We start from the raw sequence: 20,516 nt of genomic DNA on the forward strand, positions 1-20,516 counted from the left end.
GAGAGAACCCACGCAAACACGTGGAGAATAAGCAAACTCCACACAGAAAGGCCCCGGCCTGATGGTGGAAATGAACTCAGGCTTGCTGCGAGGCAACAGTGCCACCACCATGCCACCTTGCTGCCCCGTATATCTAACCAACTAACAACTGCAGTAGCTCTATATCAATTTGACCTCCGGAATAATCTACTGATCTTGAGGGAGAGGTCAGAGGTAAAATGTGACATGACAGGATGATTTTTGATAAATTAATTCTTAAGCTGACCTTGAAGACCTTGGTGGATGTGAGCTACATTTTAATGGATTGTGAACATGACATCATCTACACCCCTACAAAGTTTTATCATAATTCATTCAAAACCTTTGGCACTATCGTGTTTACAGACTGAAAGTATGACATGCACATATGCATGCAAACGCTACTAAAACTTTCACCTCCTATGCAGAGGTGGAGAGAAGGCTCAAGACTTTTGATCAGTGCAACACCAAAAGTCATTATTTCACCTCCAGATAGCTCACAATATAGCTATTAGGCTAATACAGTATGTGCTTCTTACTTTTTTAGCAGATGACATCACATCTATCTAATATTAGCTAGATGGACTAGCTACATAGCAGAAATTGTGAAATCCCATGTGAACAGGCTTAGAGTCTTATATCACTAGATACTCTGGGACTTTGCTAATTTTTCCAAATTCAAGGTTTATATCCAAAGACAACAAACATTGTCTGGTTCAGTTTACTCTATATTAATGTAAGTGGAAAGCTATTCCTTAATTGATAACTTATCATTCCTCTCTGGGATGCTCTTACCAAACCAATCACATAATTAGTCTGCCTCATTAGTTGATACCAAAAAAGGAAAAGAAAATGCAAAATCTCTCGGTCCAAACATTTAACATTTTCAGATAGATATTAAGTATCTCACATACGTATGAGAGCTTTTCAAATGAAAAGACTCAACCTTTCATCAAAGTTATCCAAGGAAAGAAGTCTGTGATCATCCACTTTATTTTGTGGTCTTTCAGGTCTTTTGGTTTTGCTGAACTCGCCAGTGTATTTCTTTTTAAGAAGGTATCAGTTCATTGATCTGGCCACTCCTGAAGGTTTTGCTATCTCTCTGATGGATGTATTTGGGTTTTAGTGTAATGATTGTTGTTGTTTTTTCACTTGCATCAATATCTCTTTGGAACTCATATTGAGATTTCCAGTGAAGAGTAACCAAATACAAGTTCAGCACTTGGAATGAACTGCAGATCTCCTTGATTTGTCATGGAGTAATGAGGGAACAGGCCTCACCTTGCCATGAAGCTCCTGAAAATGGGGCACTATGCATAAAAAGTGCTGTAATTTCTAAACAGTGTCTGCAAAGGGTTTGTTAAACACAGTGGATTAAAGATGAAAGTGTGCACTTCAAGCACATATTGATTGTCTGATTTAGAATCCACTGTGCTTTCTAAATTAATCAATCGTTGTGAACAGAGACTAAGACTAATAGAGACTAATAATGATATAGCAGCGTAGTAGTTACCACTGACACTTAAACGCAAGAAGGTCCAGAGTTTGAATCCACCAGCCAGCTGAGACCTTTCTGTGTGGAGTTTGCATGTTTTTCCTGTGTAGGTTCACATTGAATTGTGGATTATGATCTTGGATTGGGTAAGCAGAAGGATTATGACTTAAAATTGGATAAACAAATGAATTCTGCTTAAAAAAAAGAAAATGCAGCTCCTCACCTTCTTAATAGAACCCATAAAATGGAGCATATTCCCCCTGTCCTGACCTCCCTTCACTGGTTCCTGTGTATTTTACAATTGATTTTTGATGTTGCATTGTATGTTTGAATCAAGCTATCTCAGCCATAAGCGCAACATTTGTTTGAGTCCACCTTTGAAACGAGCTTTTCTTCTTTTGCTTTGACCCAGCATAAGAGTTGAAGGCATTAAGGCTGTTTTGTGTTTTTTTGCAGTCCTTTTAGGTTGATGTGTGTGGGCATGTGCGCACATGTGTATATCTTGTATTTTATTATGTAATCCACCTTTTTGTGTACAGAACTTCGGTAATCTTTGTTGTTTAAAAGATGCTTTATGAAAATTGTATTAGACTGGAAAAATCATTTTTAAGATAGAACTATGACTTACTGTAATGTAGTAAATCAAACTATTGACCTTATAACAAAAAAGTACTAGCCCAGTATTTTATTATTTATCTTTAAATTGTTAATTCTGATCTTTTTTCCATTCACATTTGGAGAAACATCACACTTAATAGGAGCTGACACTGGTCAGACAGTCAAGTGTAATACATTTGAGATGTTCAGTATTGACGATGGTTGTCATTTTTTTAAAATAAGATTCACATTAAATGTCGCTGCTGACACGATCGCTAACACCCCTGATACAAAACAAACTGAGCAAGCAGCACAATAATGATATCCTGATCTGCGGGAGAACACTTAGAACTAGTTCCTGAAACATTAGCATTTGCCATTTCAGCTTGCTAACTATATAGCGCCACCAAGTGGATTAGATTCGGTGACTAACTTGAAATAGACTCATTCATTATAATTTATGCTTCCACAGCATTACGATGCATCCAGTCATTTAAAGGAAAGGGAATGCAAAATTCCAGAATAACGCGCCATATACACAGCAAGAAATATTGCATCATTTACTTTTGTAGAGACTGAAACGGCCTTGGAGCCATAAACCAAACACTCGCCGTCTTTCTATTATTAATCCTAAGTGTGTTCCTTGGCTCTGGAACTTTAACTGGAAGTGCTGTCAGTGATGTTTTCCCTACAATGAAAGGTAAATTTTAGGAAGTGATGTGCTGATTATTCATTCCTAGCCAATGGTGTCCAGCCACGATTTTCGGGTCTAGGCATATGTTGAAGAAACTGATTGGACAACATGTACCGTAGACTGTATTGTGATTGGTCGACGGTCGTGCGTGGTGCACAGCCATTGGTCGGTAGTCACGGGGTAAGGCGAGGGACTCTTTTGGTGGGAGAGACAGCTAGTCATTCCTCGTTGTAAAAGCCAGTGCTGCATGCGCTGATCTCCCGGCTATTGTCTCAGCAACTGAAGGCTCAAGTCGTCAGGCAGTCAGTCAGGAAGCATCTCACAATGAAACGAGTCTGGGTGATAGGGCTTCTTTTTGCACTCTTAGCATTTGGTGAGTAGTGGTATTTTTTTAATTATTCATTATTTTAGCTACCTTTAGCCCGTATGCTAGCACTAACTTGGTTTTTGCTTTTCTTTTCATTCACTGTGGAGTTTGTACGTTCTCTCTGTACTTGACTTTAAAAGGCTTGCAGGTGTCAAAGCAACGGAGAGCGTATTTAATTTACCTGTTATTTTAGAGTAACGCCAGTGTCCGTTAATCTCCTTGCCTTTCCAGAACTTTCTAGCAGAAACACCACCTGTGTTGAAGCTGTCTCATGTTAGCTAACCTCCACTGTTGCATACATGCACGTTTAAATAATGATTAAAAGGCTGACACGGTCAGACGTTACGTCTTAATTAATTTGGTGACTGTGAGCATGTGTTTGCACAGTGCTTTAAAAACGTAATGAGTCTAAAATTACCACATGTTCCCGGTAATTGATAATGAATTTTAATCGAGCAACTTCTCCCTTGACAGCTGCTGTAAAGGCAGATGATGAATTTGACGTTGACGGGACAGTAGAGGAGGACTTGGGTAAAAGCAGGGATGGCTCCAGAACAGACGATGAAGTGGTGCAGAGGTAGGTGTTACTTTCCGTAAGTCCATATATCTTTCTAGAAAACTGCAGTTACTGTATCAGGGAAAAGTCCACTAAATCTTAGCAGAACAAGGTCAAGAAGATAAAGCTTGTGTACAAGTGCTCAGGGCCACTTTGGCGTTACAGTGGAGGCAGAGGTGTGTAAGTTTTACTGTAAAGTTGCCTGTAATAATAGGAAGTTGTATGTATCTTGCTTTCATCTTCAGTCTTATCTGAAAGGACAACAGATTTGTTTGGCAGCAAAGATTTGCTGTCGTTCTCCTCTCTTACCCTGTTTGTATTTGCATCTGTCTGCCTTCAGAGAGGAGGAGGCAATCCAGTTGGATGGTTTGAATGCAGCTCAGATTAAGGAACTCAGGGAAAAGTCTGAAAAACATGCCTTTCAGGCTGAAGTTAACCGTATGATGAAGCTGATCATCAACTCTCTCTACAAGAACAAGGAGGTGGGCAGGAATAATCTTTACTCAAACCTGTGTCTACATATTTTTATTTAAGACATTTCTCACAGAGTTCATCACTTTGTTTTGTGCTGCAGATCTTCCTTAGGGAGCTGATTTCCAATGCATCGGATGCTCTGGATAAGATCCGCTTGTTGTCCCTAACCAACGAGGATGCAATGGCCACAAATGAAGAGCTGACCATCAAAATAAAGGTATGCATTAACTTACTGAATGCTGACACCTTTAATGGAAAAGCTGTGCATCCACTAATTGAATTTCATTATTTCTATCCCCAGTCTGATAAGGAGAAGAACATGCTGCACATCACTGACACTGGTATTGGAATGACCAAGGAGGAGCTAGTAAAGAACTTGGGAACCATTGCCAAGTCAGGCACCAGCGAATTCCTTAACAAGATGACCGAGATGCAGGAAGAGGAACAGTCTACCTCAGAGCTGATCGGACAGTTTGGTGTCGGTTTCTACTCTGCCTTCCTTGTTGCTGACAAGGTCATTGTGACATCCAAGCACAACAATGACACACAGCACATCTGGGAGTCTGACTCAAATCAGTTCTCTGTCATTGAGGACCCCCGTGGGGACACACTTGGTAGAGGAACCACCATCACGTATGTTATTTATGTGCTAACATTTGCCCACACCAGATTTGGTTTCTTGATCTTTTTAAACAGCTCTTGTGAAATTAATTTCAATGCATGGCTCATTTTATTTGTCAAAGCTTATGAAATCGTAGTTAATGTCTGTGTTGTTAATGTACAGCCTCTATTGAAGAAGAACTGCAGAGTATTTTCATGCTGCTACATGAGTCTGAAATGTTAAAGCCTGGAATTTTACATTTAATCTTGTCTTTGTTTAATTGCAGACTTGTCCTAAAGGAGGAGGCCTCAGACTACCTGGAGCTGGAGACCATCAAGAACCTTGTCAAGAAATACTCTCAGTTCATCAACTTCCCCATCTATGTGTGGGCCAGCAAGGTGACTACTTTGTCATTTCCTTCAACACTATGAGTCAGACTTAATTCCAGACTGAAACTGACAAATATGGAAATGAACAAACGGTTGCATAATTTCTTTTAACATTCAAGACTGAGACGGTTGAAGAGCCCATTGATGAAGATGCTGAGGCAGCAGAGGAACCAGAGAAAGAGGCTTCTGAAGATGAGGCTGAAGTAGAGGAGGAAGAAGAAGACAAAGACAAACCAAAAACAAAGAAGGTATGTTGATGAAGAAATGGTGGTTGAGACTATGTGTGAGTGTGATCATTAACAGTTTTTATGGTGGGTTAAAGTCCCACTGAGTCATTAAGATTTGTGGACTATTTTACTCAAATAGAAGTCTGTGAAAATATGTCTGATCTAAAATGTATATTTTTCAAAAGTTATATAATTGTGTGATGTGTAGGTTGAGAAGACTGTGTGGGACTGGGAACTGATGAATGATATCAAGCCCATCTGGCAGAGGCCTGCTAAGGAGGTTGAGGAAGATGAGTACAAGGCTTTCTACAAGACCTTCTCAAAGGTAGGCACACATACTTTATCAAACCGGCTCTATAGGCTGGTATACTAATGTCTGATTTTTATAAACTTTACCCATCTTCCAACAGGACAATGATGACCCTATGGCTCATATCCACTTCACAGCTGAGGGTGAGGTCACTTTTAAGTCCATCCTGTTTGTGCCCACTTCAGCTCCCCGTGGGCTGTTTGACGAGTATGGCTCCAAGAAGAACGATTACATCAAGGTGTGTACTCTAAGCAATATTTGGTATCAGATTTATTCAACTTTTTCAGCAATTCCCCAAAAACTGAGTTTCAAAGTAAATGCCTTCCATTCGCAGCTGTTTGTCAGGAGAGTTTTCATCACAGACGACTTCAATGACATGATGCCCAAGTACCTGAACTTCATCAAGGGAGTGGTGAGTTATTTTTAACTCTTATTTGGTCTCATGCTAATGTTATGTGCTTGGTCTCTACATTATCACCTGCACTGTGATTAAGGGAAACTTTATTTTGTTAGGTCGACTCTGACGACCTTCCTCTGAATGTGTCCAGAGAAACTCTGCAGCAGCACAAACTGCTCAAGGTGAGCTCAACGTGCAGCCCTGTTCGCTTCCCATTCCATCATTTAGTCATCATTAACCAATGAAGCCTTTGATTAAAATGGATAATGAAGCAACAAAGCAATTTTTATGTAGTGCAAATCATAAAGTGCTTTCAGGAATAACAGGGGGCACTAGAACATGGTTAAATGAAACCATACATTAAAGATTCTGAATAACTAACGCTAGATTTAATGCAGTATGAAATGGTCATTACCTACTTTGTCTTTTTCAGGTTATCCGCAAGAAGTTGGTCCGTAAGACTCTGGACATGATTAAGAAGATTGCAGAGGAACAGTACAACGATAAGTTCTGGAAGGAGTTTGGCACAAACATCAAGCTGGGTGTGATCGAGGATCACTCCAACAGGACCCGTCTCGCTAAGCTGCTGCGCTTCCAGACCTCCAACAGTGAAACAGACCTGGCCAGCCTGGAACAGTATGTGGAGCGCATGAAAGAGAAGCAGGATAAGATCTATTTCATGGCTGGCACCAGCAGGAAAGAGGTGAGTGAATGTGTGTTTATTGGTCAGGAGAAAGAAGTGTAAACTATCCTACACTAGCTGAAATTCTCATGTCTCTTGTTCTTCCATCCACTACAGGCTGAGTCTTCTCCCTTTGTTGAGAAGCTGCTGAAGAAGGGCTATGAGGTCATCTACCTGACAGAGCCTGTGGATGAGTACTGCATCCAGGCACTGCCAGAGTTTGATGGAAAACGCTTCCAGAACGTGGCCAAGGAAGGTGTCAAATTTGACGAGAGTGAAAAGACCAAGGAGAAGAGGGAGGCCCTGGAGAAGGAGTTCGAACCTCTCACAACTTGGCTGAAGGACAAAGCTCTAAAGGACAAGGTAATTCTGTGACATTAAAAGAATGGGGCATGAGCGCCAGCTGTAGAAGCAGTTAATTTTGGCTCTACCTGCTCATTTATGTCTGCAACATTTAATGCATTGCTTTTTTATTCCCCAACAGATTGAGAAGGCTGTTCTCTCTCAGAGGCTAACCAACTCACCCTGCGCCTTGGTTGCCAGCCAGTACGGCTGGTCAGGGAACATGGAGAGGATCATGAAGGCACAGGCCTACCAGACAGGAAAGGACATTTCCACAAAGTGAGTGTTAATCCTGGGCTCATCTTTGCATTTATTACTCCCACTGCTATTGCTTTGTTCTAAATCTGTATTTCCATTTAATCTTTCCAGTTATTACGCCAGCCAGAAGAAAACACTAGAACTCAACCCCAAACATCCTCTTGTCAAGCAGTTGCTTAATAGAGTCAATGTGAGTTTAACCACTGTCATTTTTGTCTATCTGTACTATAGTAATGGTCCTTTACTAAGACTACCATCAAATTACTTAGTAAATGTAGTTCATTACATGAATAAACTTAAAATGGACCAATCAGAGCACATAGTTGAACAGTTTCTTTTCCTCACACCCCCCAGACTGATGCTGAGGACCAGACTGCATCAGATCTGGCTGTGGTTCTGTTTGAGACAGCCACACTGCGCTCAGGATACCAGCTCGCTGATACAAAAGCTTATGGAGACAGAATAGAGCGCATGCTCCGACTCAGCTTGAATGTACCACTAGATGAACAGGCAAGTCACTGCAGCTCTTGTATGGTGTACTAATTTGCATAGCAGATGTCTTGGTGTCTGAACTAATGATTCATCTTCCAGCAGTGAGCCTTTTTTGAGTTTAGTCTTGTCTCTGCTTTTTAAATCTTCTTTGTAAAATGTTAAGTATTTGTGCAGTGATTTTTAAGACTGTAGGATATGTTTAATAATCATGGCTCTTTTATAGATTGAAGAAGAACCTGAGGAGGAGCCTGAAGGACCAGCAGAAGATGACTCTGAAGATAAAGAGGAGACTGTGGATGAGGATGATGACGAAGAAACGGTAAGAAGACTTCACACACTCTTGCTTGAGGACAATGTAAAATTAAGAATCTAGATGTTGAAGTGGTTTACTCTTCTGACCTTTCTCTAATCATGCTTGCAGACAAAAGACAAGGATGAACTGTGAAGCACTGAAGGGAAGAGCGTGTAACAGTGGCGCTGGAAAATGGACTTAAGTCTCTGTTTCAGTGCCACCGTGGTCACATTATTTTGGGTGGGGTCCCTGGGTTGGGGTTTTTTAAAGCGAATATTTGTTTTTGTTTCTTTTGTATTACATTCCTCATGACTGTAAATTTGTTAATATTTAACTGACCTGTTTATGGAAAGATGTGATCCTGTCTATTGATCAAATAAATGTTTCGTGGAAAAATGTTTGCATCGTTTCTGGTTTTATTCAAAACTGAAAGAGTTGCTTTCAGACAGGTCTTGGCTACTATTCTTTTTTTCAGTCCTCTTAATCCCAACATATCAAAAGTACGGTCTGGCTGTAGCTTGCAGTGTAATACATCTACTCATGCATAGGGTGCCATGACACTTTTTACAGTTTGTTTTCAGACTGAAGCGATGTAAATAAGCTCATGGAAATGCAGGTGGACGCCCCACTGGTAGGTGACTCTGCCATTGTGGGCTGAATCAGGGATGGACAGGAGGAGTACAGGAGTGTGGTGGAGAGCTGTGTCGAGTGGTGTGAGCTAAACCACCTACAACTTAACATCACAAAGAAAAAAACTGATTATGGACATTAGGAAGCAGGCTCCTCCTAACCCTGTCACCATCAGAGGGGCTGATGTGGAGATCGTTGAGGACTACCGGTACCTGGGGGGGGGGGGGGGGGGTACACTTGGCCTGTAAACTGGACTGGACCAAGCACGCCAATGCTATCTTCAAAAAAGGGCAGAGTCGGCTTTTCCTACTGAGGCGACTCAGGTCTTTCAATGTTGGTAGGAAAATGCTGACCATGTTCTATCACTCGGTGTTGGAAAGCGTAGTGTTCTTTGCAGCAGTGTGCTGGGGAAGTGGGGTGAAGACAGCTGATGCCAACAGGCTGAACAAACTGATTAAAAAGGCTGGTTCTGTCCTGGGTGTCAGACTTGAGAACCTGGATGTGTCTGAGAGGAGAATGCTTTTTTAAAAAAAAAAAAAAAAAAAAGCTTTCTATCATGGACAACCCCTGTCACCCCATGCACACCCCCATGATGGACCATCGGAGCAAACCCAGCAAAAGACTCATTGCCCCGAAATGCAGAACTGACTGCCACAGTAAATCCTTTGTACCGGTGGCCAGTGTTGGTCAAGTTACTTGAAAAAAGTAATCAGTAACTAATTACTGATTACTTCCCCAAAAAAGTAATCCCGTTACTTTACTGATTACTTATTTTCAAAAGTAATTAATTACTTAGTTACTTTTTAAAAACACAATTTACAACCTGAATAGGTGAAAAAGCGATAGATCTTTCAGCCCAATTCTACTTTTTCTGCATAATCCATCATACAAAATGTAATCAAATGGAAAGGTCCCCTTTTAAAACTTGTTTTATTAGTTTTAATCTTTTAACTTTATGCATCAAGCAAAAATTTAATTATATGCAACATTCTCTGACTGGAAGAAATTTGTTTAATATTTAAACCTATTTTCTGCACATTCCAGCACATAAAATAAAATATGTTTTGTGTTTACACTCTTTCAAATAGATGCAAGTAAAAGACAGCAGAAAATAAATAACATCAAAGACTAGCGGTCCTTTTGCTCTATTTTCACCTGTAAAGCAGGAGTGATGTAGGCGGAGGTTTACCCTGGTGCAGGTGTGCCGCAGCGGTCAGTGGAAGAATCCGCTAGTTTCTCCGTGAGTTTCCCATTATGTCATAGCGCACTCTGTGCTTGCTTGGAAGTTTAGGGGTTTTTCTTCGGTGTAAAAAGAAGTTTTCTTCCCACGCACAATGGACACTAATGTTTTTGTCAGTTTTTATGGAATCAAACTCAAAGTAAGATCAGTACTTCCACGCTTTAAACACGGCATGTTCATACTCTCTCCCGCACTCATATGATCCGTTGTTGATCTGCACACAGCTGTTGTCACCAATGTCATGAGACGTTCTCACAAAAAGAAATCACGGTTTTAGTAACGCAGCGTTCCTACGGGAAAGTAACTGTAATCTAATTACCGTTTTTGCAATAGTAATCCCTTACTTTACTCGTTACTTGAAAAAAGTAATCGGATTACAGTAACGCGTTACCGGTGGCAATAAGACTGTATAACTCTTCCTCACTCTGTAGGTGATTTTCCTGAGACTATTACCAGCGTTATTGTGTTACCTTTCAGACCGTGCAATATTATCCAACAGTACCTTATTGAATATTTGTTTCATCCCCCCATCATACGCTGCTACTCCCTTCATTCTATTGCACAATACTGCCACTTTCTAGAATCGCCTGCACTGATAGTTCTTTATTCTCCAGGTTATAGTTATATATATTACTTCGTTAGAGTTATTTGATACTATGTCTTGCACTATCCTACTGTACCGGTATATTACTGTATACTACTATTCTTATTGTATATATTGTATATCTTATTCATCTGTTCCTCTGTCTCTCCTGCTACTTTGAGCATGTACATGACAAAAGAATTTCCCTCGGGATAAATAAAGTGATTCTTATTATTATTCTTATTAAAGAGTCATGGTGACATGAGCTGTTCTACACTTAGGATACTTTACTGTTCTTTTCGGTTGCACATTTATGCAAATTTAATGAGGAAGGATGCATTAAAAAAAAAAAAAATTAAGTGCACTGAGGGTGACACCCCTGTGGTTTCTCTACAGCAACCCCAGGGAGATGGCTTACTGGTAAAATGTCATGAAGACTGATGCATCTTGTACAGGATGTCTTCATTGAGCCATGCCCTTTTTTCTTTCTTTCTTTCTTTCTTTCTTTCTGTCTGTCTGTCTGTCTGTCTGTCTGTCTGTCTGTCATGAACGTGAGCAGAACTAGGTGCCTAGCCTTAATTGTTGGATATAGTGATTTTGACTATATTAATATTGTACACTAAATGCTAAATCTAATAAAATCTACTTGTGTGGGTTTATCTCAGAATCTGTTACAATGACCTAAACATGCAGACCACAGGCTTTTCAAGGTTTACAGGAAAGCACCAATGAAACCCACAAGGATGTGGAACAGCTTCACCACTGAATTAATTATCTAATTTTACACAGTAAGCTTATTTTACCCTTAGTAATACCCAAGGAATACATTTGTTCCAACACACTCAGGAAAGACGGCAACTTAATGGCACTTGAAACAGGAAGCAACATCAACTGTTTAACTAGTTTAACAATACATTGTAATGTAGTGGGATGTCCAGTAGGTGGCACTAATACATTCAAAATGGGTTCTAGCAGCCAATGAATTAAAGAAGGACGTACTCAATCATTACGTCATTAAATTGACTTAAGAGGTTTCAGCTTTACATTTTTGAGTTAAAGCCAAAGAATAAAAACACGGAGCCCTTTCGAAGCTGATATCGCCCCACTTCACTTGGCAAGTATTATTTAAGTATTGCAAAAAGACATGTTTCCCCCCATTTCTTCAGTTTAAATACACGTGCAAGAATGCCAGTGAAGAACAAAAGAAAAAATTGCAGGCCTAAAAAAACCAATCTACGTCTGATGAAGAGTAGCTAGAAGTTATGTGTTCTTTTATCTTCTTTATTTATTTATATATATATATATATATATATATATATATATATTCGCTGTTTAAGTGTAGTTAACAATTACACCAATGCAAGCTCCACTGGTCTGTTGTGAAGCTTAAAGTAGAAACAGTCTTCAGGATCTATGGTTCAGTGAACAGGGCTGACGCACAGTGTGTGTGTTTGTGCAGCTGACTCTTACAGTATGAAATGATGGCGTTGTGCTGTATTCAGATGTGTGTGTGTGTGTGTGTGGGGGGGGGGGGGGGGTGTCTTATAGTTCACAGTGGTCTGAAATAGTGAGTTTGAAAGCTAACAGCTAAACTGCAGCAGTGGAGCATTACAGGTCGCTCCATCGACATGCTCCCATTCGCCGGAGTGAGAAAATGCTGCGCCTTTCTTAATAAAGGGTGACAGATATGGGCCACAGCAGGGGGAGGGGTGTCATAGTGGAGCCACAGTGGAATGATAACCATGGCAGATAATAGCTGTGCTCCTTTAGCACAATTATTATCTGTTCCCTCAAACTAACCTTCTCTCTGCTGGAAGCCTTGAAATTCCAACACAATATGAGACGGGATTTTTTGGGGGGGATTTCTCACACTGTAGTAGTAGTGCCACCACATGCCATGACTAAAACTCACCTGAGGTCACCCAACCTCAGCAAGTGGGCAGACTTCCCACTTGCTCTGCATTCCAGTTTAACCCTTACCCCCTTGTTTTGCTCTACTTCCCCTTGTTCTGCTAAGCTCTTTGGATTAGCTGTTTGACAGAATGTAGTTTTGCAGGCTTGTGAACTCATGTCACTCCTACAAATGTTTCTGGAATGAGAAAGTGTCAACCAAATTTGAACTCATATTATGGATGTACATTTTTGTGGCTCAGTCATATTGTGACCCACAGAAAAGCATCATTAGTTCATCTCTTGATAGATGCCCATATGAAGTCTATGATTAATGGCCTTTAGTTTGAGACCTAGACTTATTTTTTCTTTGTCTGAGCCGTTTTTCTAAATGTTCAGCTACACAAGTCCGTGATATCACGGGGGAACGTTTGATTCTGAAATGAAACTTCATTCTGGCGTGGTCAAAGTGTTCTGACAGGTCCCGTGACATTAAAATATCCAGCACATGTATTATTATTTTCTCCCTAAGAAATGAGCCTCCAAACTCTCTAAACTATCATAAACGATCTTTTCTTATTAGCGCCTTTAAAAAGAAGAAAGCCTAAATAAAAATACAGAACGAATCTTTATTGATTTGTAGGTCTTTACAGAGGCCTTAGGTTTTAATAGTACATTTCCCTCAGATTCAGTGTTTATCATTGCATGGCAGTACCTTTTTGTCTTTATCCTTGCTATGTCTGCTTGCTATGCTATGTCTGCTGCTGTTGTTGTTTTTTCTTTTTAAATAATATGCGATGTTGCCCTTCTTATTTAATCATATTTTTAATCGTTTAGGGTAAGTATGAGCGAACAACCACGGCAAACATACATGCCAGACCGCAGGATATTTGATCTAATCTCTGTTAGTGAAAAATCGATCTATGACTGAAAGAGCCTTCCCCAGGGCTTCTCTTTCCCATCATTTGTATTTTGCGACTGACTGCAGTTTCTGCGCCGCTGCTGCTCGTACGCAATCTCTGGATAGGTGGTTGCCATGGATTCCTGGGTCACATGCGTGGGTTTCCTAGCCAGAAGCAGCAGAAGATGTTCGGACCAAAAATCCAGAGCCATTTTCATTCAAGAAAAAGAGAGGATCCGCTGTGGAGGGCTTGCTGAGCGGGTGGTCTGACTACACACCCGTCTGCTGATTTCGGCATCTTTTAAAAAAAAAAGCCAACCAAAAAACACGACGGGAAGAAAACCTGATCTGGGTGCTTTTGAATCACTGAAATTCGCAGCAAACCGGTTTTGTCCACATCCATAGACTGATAACAGGAATGAGTATAGAAATTCCTGAAGGACTGACGGAGCTGTTACAGAGCTTTACCGTGGAAGTGTTGAGGAATCAGCCCAGGGACTTGCTCGAGTTTGCGCTACAGTATTTCACCCAGCTTAAGGAGAACGAGACCAAAGAGGCCTCATTTGGCAATGACCAAAATTCGGCCCCGAGACTTGGGAAAGCGGTCAATTTCATTGACGAAGCCATGCAGATCGATTCGGAAAACGGAGAGGAGGACGACGACGATGACGAGGAATTCATAGGTGGGCTAACACATTCACCGTGCGTGTTTCTGTCATGGGGGGATGCTGAACTTGACTCGAGATGCTTTGCTTTGAATTGTGAGCATGTATGGATGGATGGATGGCCGTGGGAGAGAATGAAAATCCACATCGAGCGCGCTGATGCTGCCGCCATACATTTACAACGGCTCTGTCATTTGCCATATATGGTCACCGAGGCTCAATGCTGGTTCACGAACGTGTTATGCTCTTCACGTTTCTGCTCAGAGAATAGCACCTGCACACTGCGGCTTATTTTGCTTTATAAATAATTATGATAGTCATAAAAACATCTGGACCGTTTAAATGTTTTCTGTCTCAGGTGCAGGCCCGGTGGGCCTCCCCTTCATATGTACCCCCCAAAAAAGACAAAGCTTGTAAAATATAAAGGCCTATAGCTTTAGCTGTTATATAGATGCAGGTAGTACACAATGTGCTGTCGACAGGCCTACATTTCCTGAAGTATTTAACACAGTGACTGCTGCCAGAGTGTAATGAGGTGCAGCCAGAAGCAACCCAGAGCTCTGACACAGCATCCCAATGAGTGGTGGCTTCTGCAAGACTGGCTGCAATGGTTACATAAGGAGAAATGCCTCGCATGCAGTTGTTAAACGTCTGTGTTTTGGGTCATTGTTGTGCCCCCCCCAACCAACCAACCACCATTAATGCCTCCCATATTTCAATGAGATTCCCCAGTCATCACTGGCTGGCAGGCCATTAATGGACGAGACCTATCTAATGTATATTTCATACTGACCTATTGTGTAGCAGCTTGGCACTGTTTTTCTCATTTAAATTTGATTCAAAGGCTAAAATCCACTTCAAAGCAGCTGTCCCCCATTCAGTTTTTACTCAGATGAATATAGACCCTAATGAGAATGCTCCACTTGTGCTGTAGATAATGAAATACAACGGCCTCAAATCTTACTAGCAATAACAGTTTGTGATGGATGGATATCTTTTATGGTGAAATCTAACATGCTTTAAAAAAAAATACAGATATATATCTTTCTTTTTCTTTTCTCCAGCCCCTGTGATAAACAGATTCATCCGAAGAGCATCAGGTGAGTTACCATCTTCCTGTTGTGTCAAGGAGGGAAACTCTGGACAGTGTCTGAGCTGAAAACATTAAATAAAGCCTTCTGTGACACATGACTAGCGAGGCTGCGTCAGATTGGCTTCAGTACAAGTGATACTTAAGTATTTTTCCATCTGTCTTTTGTTACCGTCTTCCACTTATTGTAATAGTGTTGATATGTTACAGCTTGTGAAGCCACTTTGTCTCGAACCCGTCAGTGAGTAATGTAGCAATAGTAAAGTTGCGGCTTCACATAACTTAGTTGTGTTTGGATAGCTGCTTGGTTTGCCTTTCTGAATGGAAAGAATTATTTATTAATAACTTGGGTATTTACCTTACCTCTTATCACTTCAGACGGGGAACGAACATCTTTTACTTAGCAAACCGTAAATCTTGCACATGAAATGAAAACAGATTCAATTAAGTTAACATTAAGCTGGTCACTTACCATATTCCACGTTAGCCTATGTCAAGTTGAAAGTTTTTTATACCACTACCCCATCTTTCTGTTAACATATAGGAAGGAAATGTGGTAAGAGTGCTGTCATCCATCACCGCATATTCCTGTACTCAAGATGAGAAAAGTTGTTTTTATTGAAAGATTTATTGCCTGAACTGGTCCTGAATCATCCCTGGAATTTGCCTTTTTTGTTTGACTGGGATGAAGTCTGTGCCGTGGGCCACCTGAAGATGAACATTTGTTTTTCAGATGTTATGTAAGGTGTCGTTATTCATCTAAAAGTTCATTTAAAGAAAAAGTGAAGCTTTTTCAAATAAAGACCTGGTAGACAGTTCCACTGGAAGTGAGCTCTCAGAGACCCTAGAGATGCTAGTATACTTCAGCGTTATAATTCGCGGACGGGAAGAAACAAGCAATTAATAAGGGATCAATTAACAATTCTATTTACAAACACCTTTAACATCTACTGTCGCTAATAACAAGAAAACTGCCCCAGAGTCGAAAACACTATATGGACAAAATAGCTGCTGCTCATCAATAAGAGAAATGTAAATGTGATTCGTGTGTTTGTGTCATGCAGTGTGTGCTGAAGCATTCAATCCTGATGAAGATGATGAGGATAAAGAGCCAAGGGTAAACTGCATCCATCCAGTGATTATTGTTTTTACACAACTGGTTTAACTGTTCAGAGGTTATAAGTGTGATTCGTGATCTGTTTTAGGTCACTCACCCCAAAACTGACGAGCAGAGACAGAGACTACAGGAAGCATGTAGGGACATTCTTCTGTTCAAGAATTTGGATCCAGTGAGTGGATTATTCCATAAGCTCTTCTCTGGTTTGTGCCCTGCCATATCCTAAATTAAACAAAGGGAAACATGGCCCAAGGCCAGTAAATTTCTTCTTTTTTTTTTGCTGCATGCCCAGTACACCGTGCCTAATTTTTTTTAGAGATAGTTATTTATTTATTTGTTTTGGAAACTCGAAAACAAACTCTGAGTGCATTCTGCATGATTCTTTCACTGTCTGACTGCTGTCCCCGCCCCCATGACAGGAAGAGATGTCTCAGGTGCTGGATGCCATGTTCGAGAAGTTCTGCACGGAAGGGGAACATATCATTGATCAAGATGATGACGGGGACAACTTCTACGTTATCGAAAGGTGGGTTTAACTTGCTCGTGAATTTCAAATCGCATCATAGTTGGTTATTTAACTTGAAAAAGTGAACACAGTTGCTAAATAATTGCTGAAATCATTGTTTTGTGCTAACTGAAGATATTTTTTCCCCGCTGCCTTTCCATTCAGTGGCACGTTTAACATTTTCGTGAAGGTTGATGGCACGGAAAAGTTGGTGGGCTGCTATGACAACCGAGGCAGCTTTGGAGAACTGGCGCTGATGTACAACACCCCCAGGGCGGCCACAATAATCGCCACTTCACCTGGAGCCCTTTGGTGCCTAGTGAGTAAACCATTACACCGCACCCCACTGCAATGGCACAGTTGGATCCTTAATCGGGTTTTTATAGCATGCTGTGCTGTCAGCTGTCATGATTTAAGTAAGCAGGGAGTTTATCTGCGACGGTGTGGAAACCATCATTAGGTGAACACAAATTAAGGCGAAAGCAGCTGTTTTACCTCCAGGCTCTGTTCGTTTTATTGTTACATTTCAGCATGGATGCTATTTTACTTAAGGAAAACTGGCAAAACATCCAGTTAAGTATCCAGTCGCAGTCTGACTTGTTTCTGAGAAGCTGCTGTTTATTAGTGACTATGAGAGCCATCGCTGAACTGCGGGTAACGTCTCAGTTAAGTCCTCTCAGTGCAGCTGGGTAGGTTGCTGCCATGTCCTGTGCTCACCTGAGGACTTGTAGGTTGTTTTTATTTGAGTCTCTAATCTCAAACAGGAAGCCCCTTTTGACCACCAATTGGTTTAGGTCAAGGAGGAAGAGTGCTGCCAAAAAATGCATCCAGTCAAACAGTCGAAAATTTATTTATGGCCCTTGTTCATTTTGTAAACAAGCGATAGGATATGAACTTGAAGTGGGTCCAACTTTAGCAACCTTTAAACCATGAGGTTCCAGCCTTGCTTGCGCCTTTGGGTGAGGGGAAAAAGGTTTGTCAGCTATAGGGCGCCCTCTGCAGTCACATATGTTTCCTGCAGCACAGTATGTTACTGCAAGCTTTGTTGACCATGCTGTCTGTGATATTTTTCCTTTCTTTGTGTTCAGGCTTGGTGTCCTTTCATTCATTTCATTCACATAATGACACATGGATGGTGCTGTTTCTTTTCTTTTCTTAAATTCAAACTATAAGTGCACACTATTGTTTTATGTGAGCTATTTGATAAGATAGATAAGATAACTCTTTATTGTCATTGCACAGTCATACCTGGTGCAATAGTATAACGAATTTGGAAACTGTCCCACGTTGGCACTGCACACAACACAACACAACATGAGATCAGTCTGGACTTCTTGGTTGGGGATTTTTCATCATTATGTTTATTATTATTTTTATTACTGTATAGCACTATTATGAATAATATTTTATAATGTGTGAATTGTTAGTTTTTGTCTAACCCCAGGGTCAGTGTCATCAGAAATTGTGTTTAATGAAGCCTTATTTTAAATCTGTTTCAGGATCGTCTGACATTCAGGAGGATCATAGTGAAAAACAATGCCAAGAAGAGGAAGCTGTATGAGGCATTCATTGAAACTCTACCCCTGCTTACATCTTTAGAGGTCAAGATTAACATTGTCCTCCAGCATTTACACAGTGTACTACATATTTACAGTAAAACATTTGCAAACCAAATATGTTTCATGCACAGGTGTCAGAGAGAATGAAGGTAGTTGACGTGCTATCCACCAGGGTGTACAGCGACTCGCAGCAGATCATTGCTCAGGTGAATAATGTCTTCGTACAATCTGCTTTTATTGGACTTTTTTTTTTTTAAATTCTACATGTTTTTGTGCTCCTTTGCAATTGCTGTGTTGCTTTTTGTCATAGGGTGATTTAGCGGATTGCTTCTACATTGTCGAATCTGGCCAGGTTAGAATCACTATGAAGAGAAGTCGGGTAAGTTTGCACCGCCACCCTTTAGACAAGCCTTTGATTAAAAAAAAAAATCTCTGGAAACTTAGAGTACGCATTTCTTTTTCTCTGCTAGACAAAAACAGACCAAGAAGAAGAGGAGGTGGACATCGCTACATGCTCCAGGGGCCAGTATTTTGGGGAGCTTGCTCTCGTCACAAACAAACCCAGAGCTGCATCTGCCTATGCTGTGGGGAGTGTCAAATGCTTGGGTAAATTTTGTGCAGTTTTGTGCTCGTTTGTTCATATATCGCGCCAAAGATGCACATCTCCCAGTAAAACACATATTATTTTGTACCATCCTTTTCAAATTCACCTCCAAGTCCTGACTGTATCTGTTTTCTTCTTTATCAGTCATGGATGTTCAAGCCTTTGAGAGATTGCTAGGCCCATGCATGGACATCATGAAGAGAAACATTGCTAACTATGAGGAGCAGCTGGTGACCCTGTTTGGAAGTAGCCCTGAAATTGAGCAACAGACTGCATGAAGCGACTGCAGTGGACTGTAAATGGGTGGATGGAAAAAGGCTTGTAACCACTTAAACAGATTTTCTTACAAGAAATGTGAATATCCACCTACATAAACCATTTGACCGTCAGATATATAAAACACACGTTGTCGGAAGGTTATGGCCGAAAAGTAAAGCCAAAGCAGAGTTGCTTAAAGCTTGTTTAAATTACATTTTCCACAACACTCACCTTACAAAAAAAAAAAAAAAATGTAAGTGTGCATTTTACTTGTCGGTGTTGGGTGCATTACTTGTTTGTAATTTGAGCATTTTTTTTTTTACTTTCACATTTTCTCCACAGTGTTATAGCCACACGTACAATATTATATATATCGTTTGTAAATTTCTAAACATTGCGTGTCAAAGTCAAAAGCCAAAGCTGATTTCTTACTGGATAAGTGCGAGCAAACGTCACATGTACAAAAGGGCCCAAACCTGAGAAAGGGTAAACGGTTTGTAAAGGATAAAATCTTTGACATTTTGATTATGAAAAAACAAAAAAACTTGGCAGTATCCTAAAATTTCTACAAAAATACATTCCTGTTTAGCATAAGATGGAGTCCCTGGAATACATGCTCATAAACCACGTATCACTGTTGCTAAGTGTTTGTGGCAGTTAGCTGAGTACTATGCTCTTTCTTTTTTCAAAAAAGCAAAGTTCAGAGAGATAGCTGATAGTTTTGTAACAACACACAACACATTGCTGTATAATTTTAAAACGGAGTATTTACTGTTATTATAATAGGCCCACTTTAAACTTCATAAGTTGCCCAACAAGACAGTAGTCATTACAGGCAACATCTTAAGGCAACTCATTTTTCTGTGTTTCAATGTAAAATTTAGGTAATACTGTTTTTGCATAGGTGAAACATACATTATTATGACATCCATATTTGCTGTCTACCTCTGCCAACAACTTCTACAGTTTTACGCTCAACAGGAATCTAAAGTGGGTCCTCTCTCTTACTACTTCTCTCTTTTTAAAGTAACTGAGGTCTTCTGTATTTTGTCTGCAGCTTACATGGTTTAACTGGTTAAACATGCAGATTTTATCCCCCACCCTTCCCCGTAGGACTGGTCATTTTTGAAGGCATACCCACAATACTGGCTAAAAGTACTGTATGTTTCACTTTTCATGTCAATAAAGATTTTTTTTTTTTGTATTTGTGCTTCCGGTTAGTATTTGTTAAAAGAATGAAAGAGTCAGTTTCTTACTGACCCACTCATTATTCATGGCAGTCC

At 40.4% G+C, this 20,516-nt stretch overlaps 2 protein-coding genes across 2 annotated transcripts; both read left to right on the forward strand.

The window, feature by feature from the left end:
• The first annotated feature begins 2,990 nt into the window (after positions 1-2,990).
• hsp90b1 (heat shock protein 90, beta (grp94), member 1) lies at positions 2,991-8,589 on the forward strand. Its single transcript, XM_082542800.1, has 18 exons — positions 2,991-3,177; positions 3,646-3,748; positions 4,068-4,209; positions 4,302-4,418; positions 4,503-4,834; positions 5,089-5,200; positions 5,311-5,439; positions 5,627-5,743; positions 5,829-5,966; positions 6,063-6,140; positions 6,242-6,307; positions 6,559-6,828; positions 6,925-7,170; positions 7,292-7,428; positions 7,519-7,597; positions 7,762-7,917; positions 8,123-8,218; positions 8,321-8,589. Exons 1-18 carry the CDS (start codon positions 3,129-3,131, stop codon positions 8,342-8,344), a joined length of 2,391 nt encoding a protein of 796 aa, XP_082398926.1. The 5' UTR covers positions 2,991-3,128; the 3' UTR covers positions 8,345-8,589.
• A 4,762-nt stretch (positions 8,590-13,351) lies between these two features.
• On the forward strand, positions 13,352-20,411 carry prkar2b (protein kinase cAMP-dependent type II regulatory subunit beta). Its single transcript, XM_082540635.1, has 11 exons — positions 13,352-14,118; positions 15,165-15,200; positions 16,255-16,307; positions 16,396-16,479; positions 16,727-16,833; positions 16,978-17,131; positions 18,312-18,413; positions 18,503-18,577; positions 18,682-18,750; positions 18,842-18,977; positions 19,120-20,411. Exons 1-11 carry the CDS (start codon positions 13,854-13,856, stop codon positions 19,251-19,253), a joined length of 1,215 nt encoding a protein of 404 aa, XP_082396761.1. The 5' UTR covers positions 13,352-13,853; the 3' UTR covers positions 19,254-20,411.
• The last annotated feature ends 105 nt before the right edge of the window (positions 20,412-20,516 follow it).

The sequence above is a fragment of the Aulonocara stuartgranti genome (genome assembly GCF_965226115.1).
Source record: "Aulonocara stuartgranti genome assembly, chromosome: 7".
NCBI classification, from domain to species: Eukaryota; Metazoa; Chordata; class Actinopteri; order Cichliformes; family Cichlidae; genus Aulonocara; species Aulonocara stuartgranti.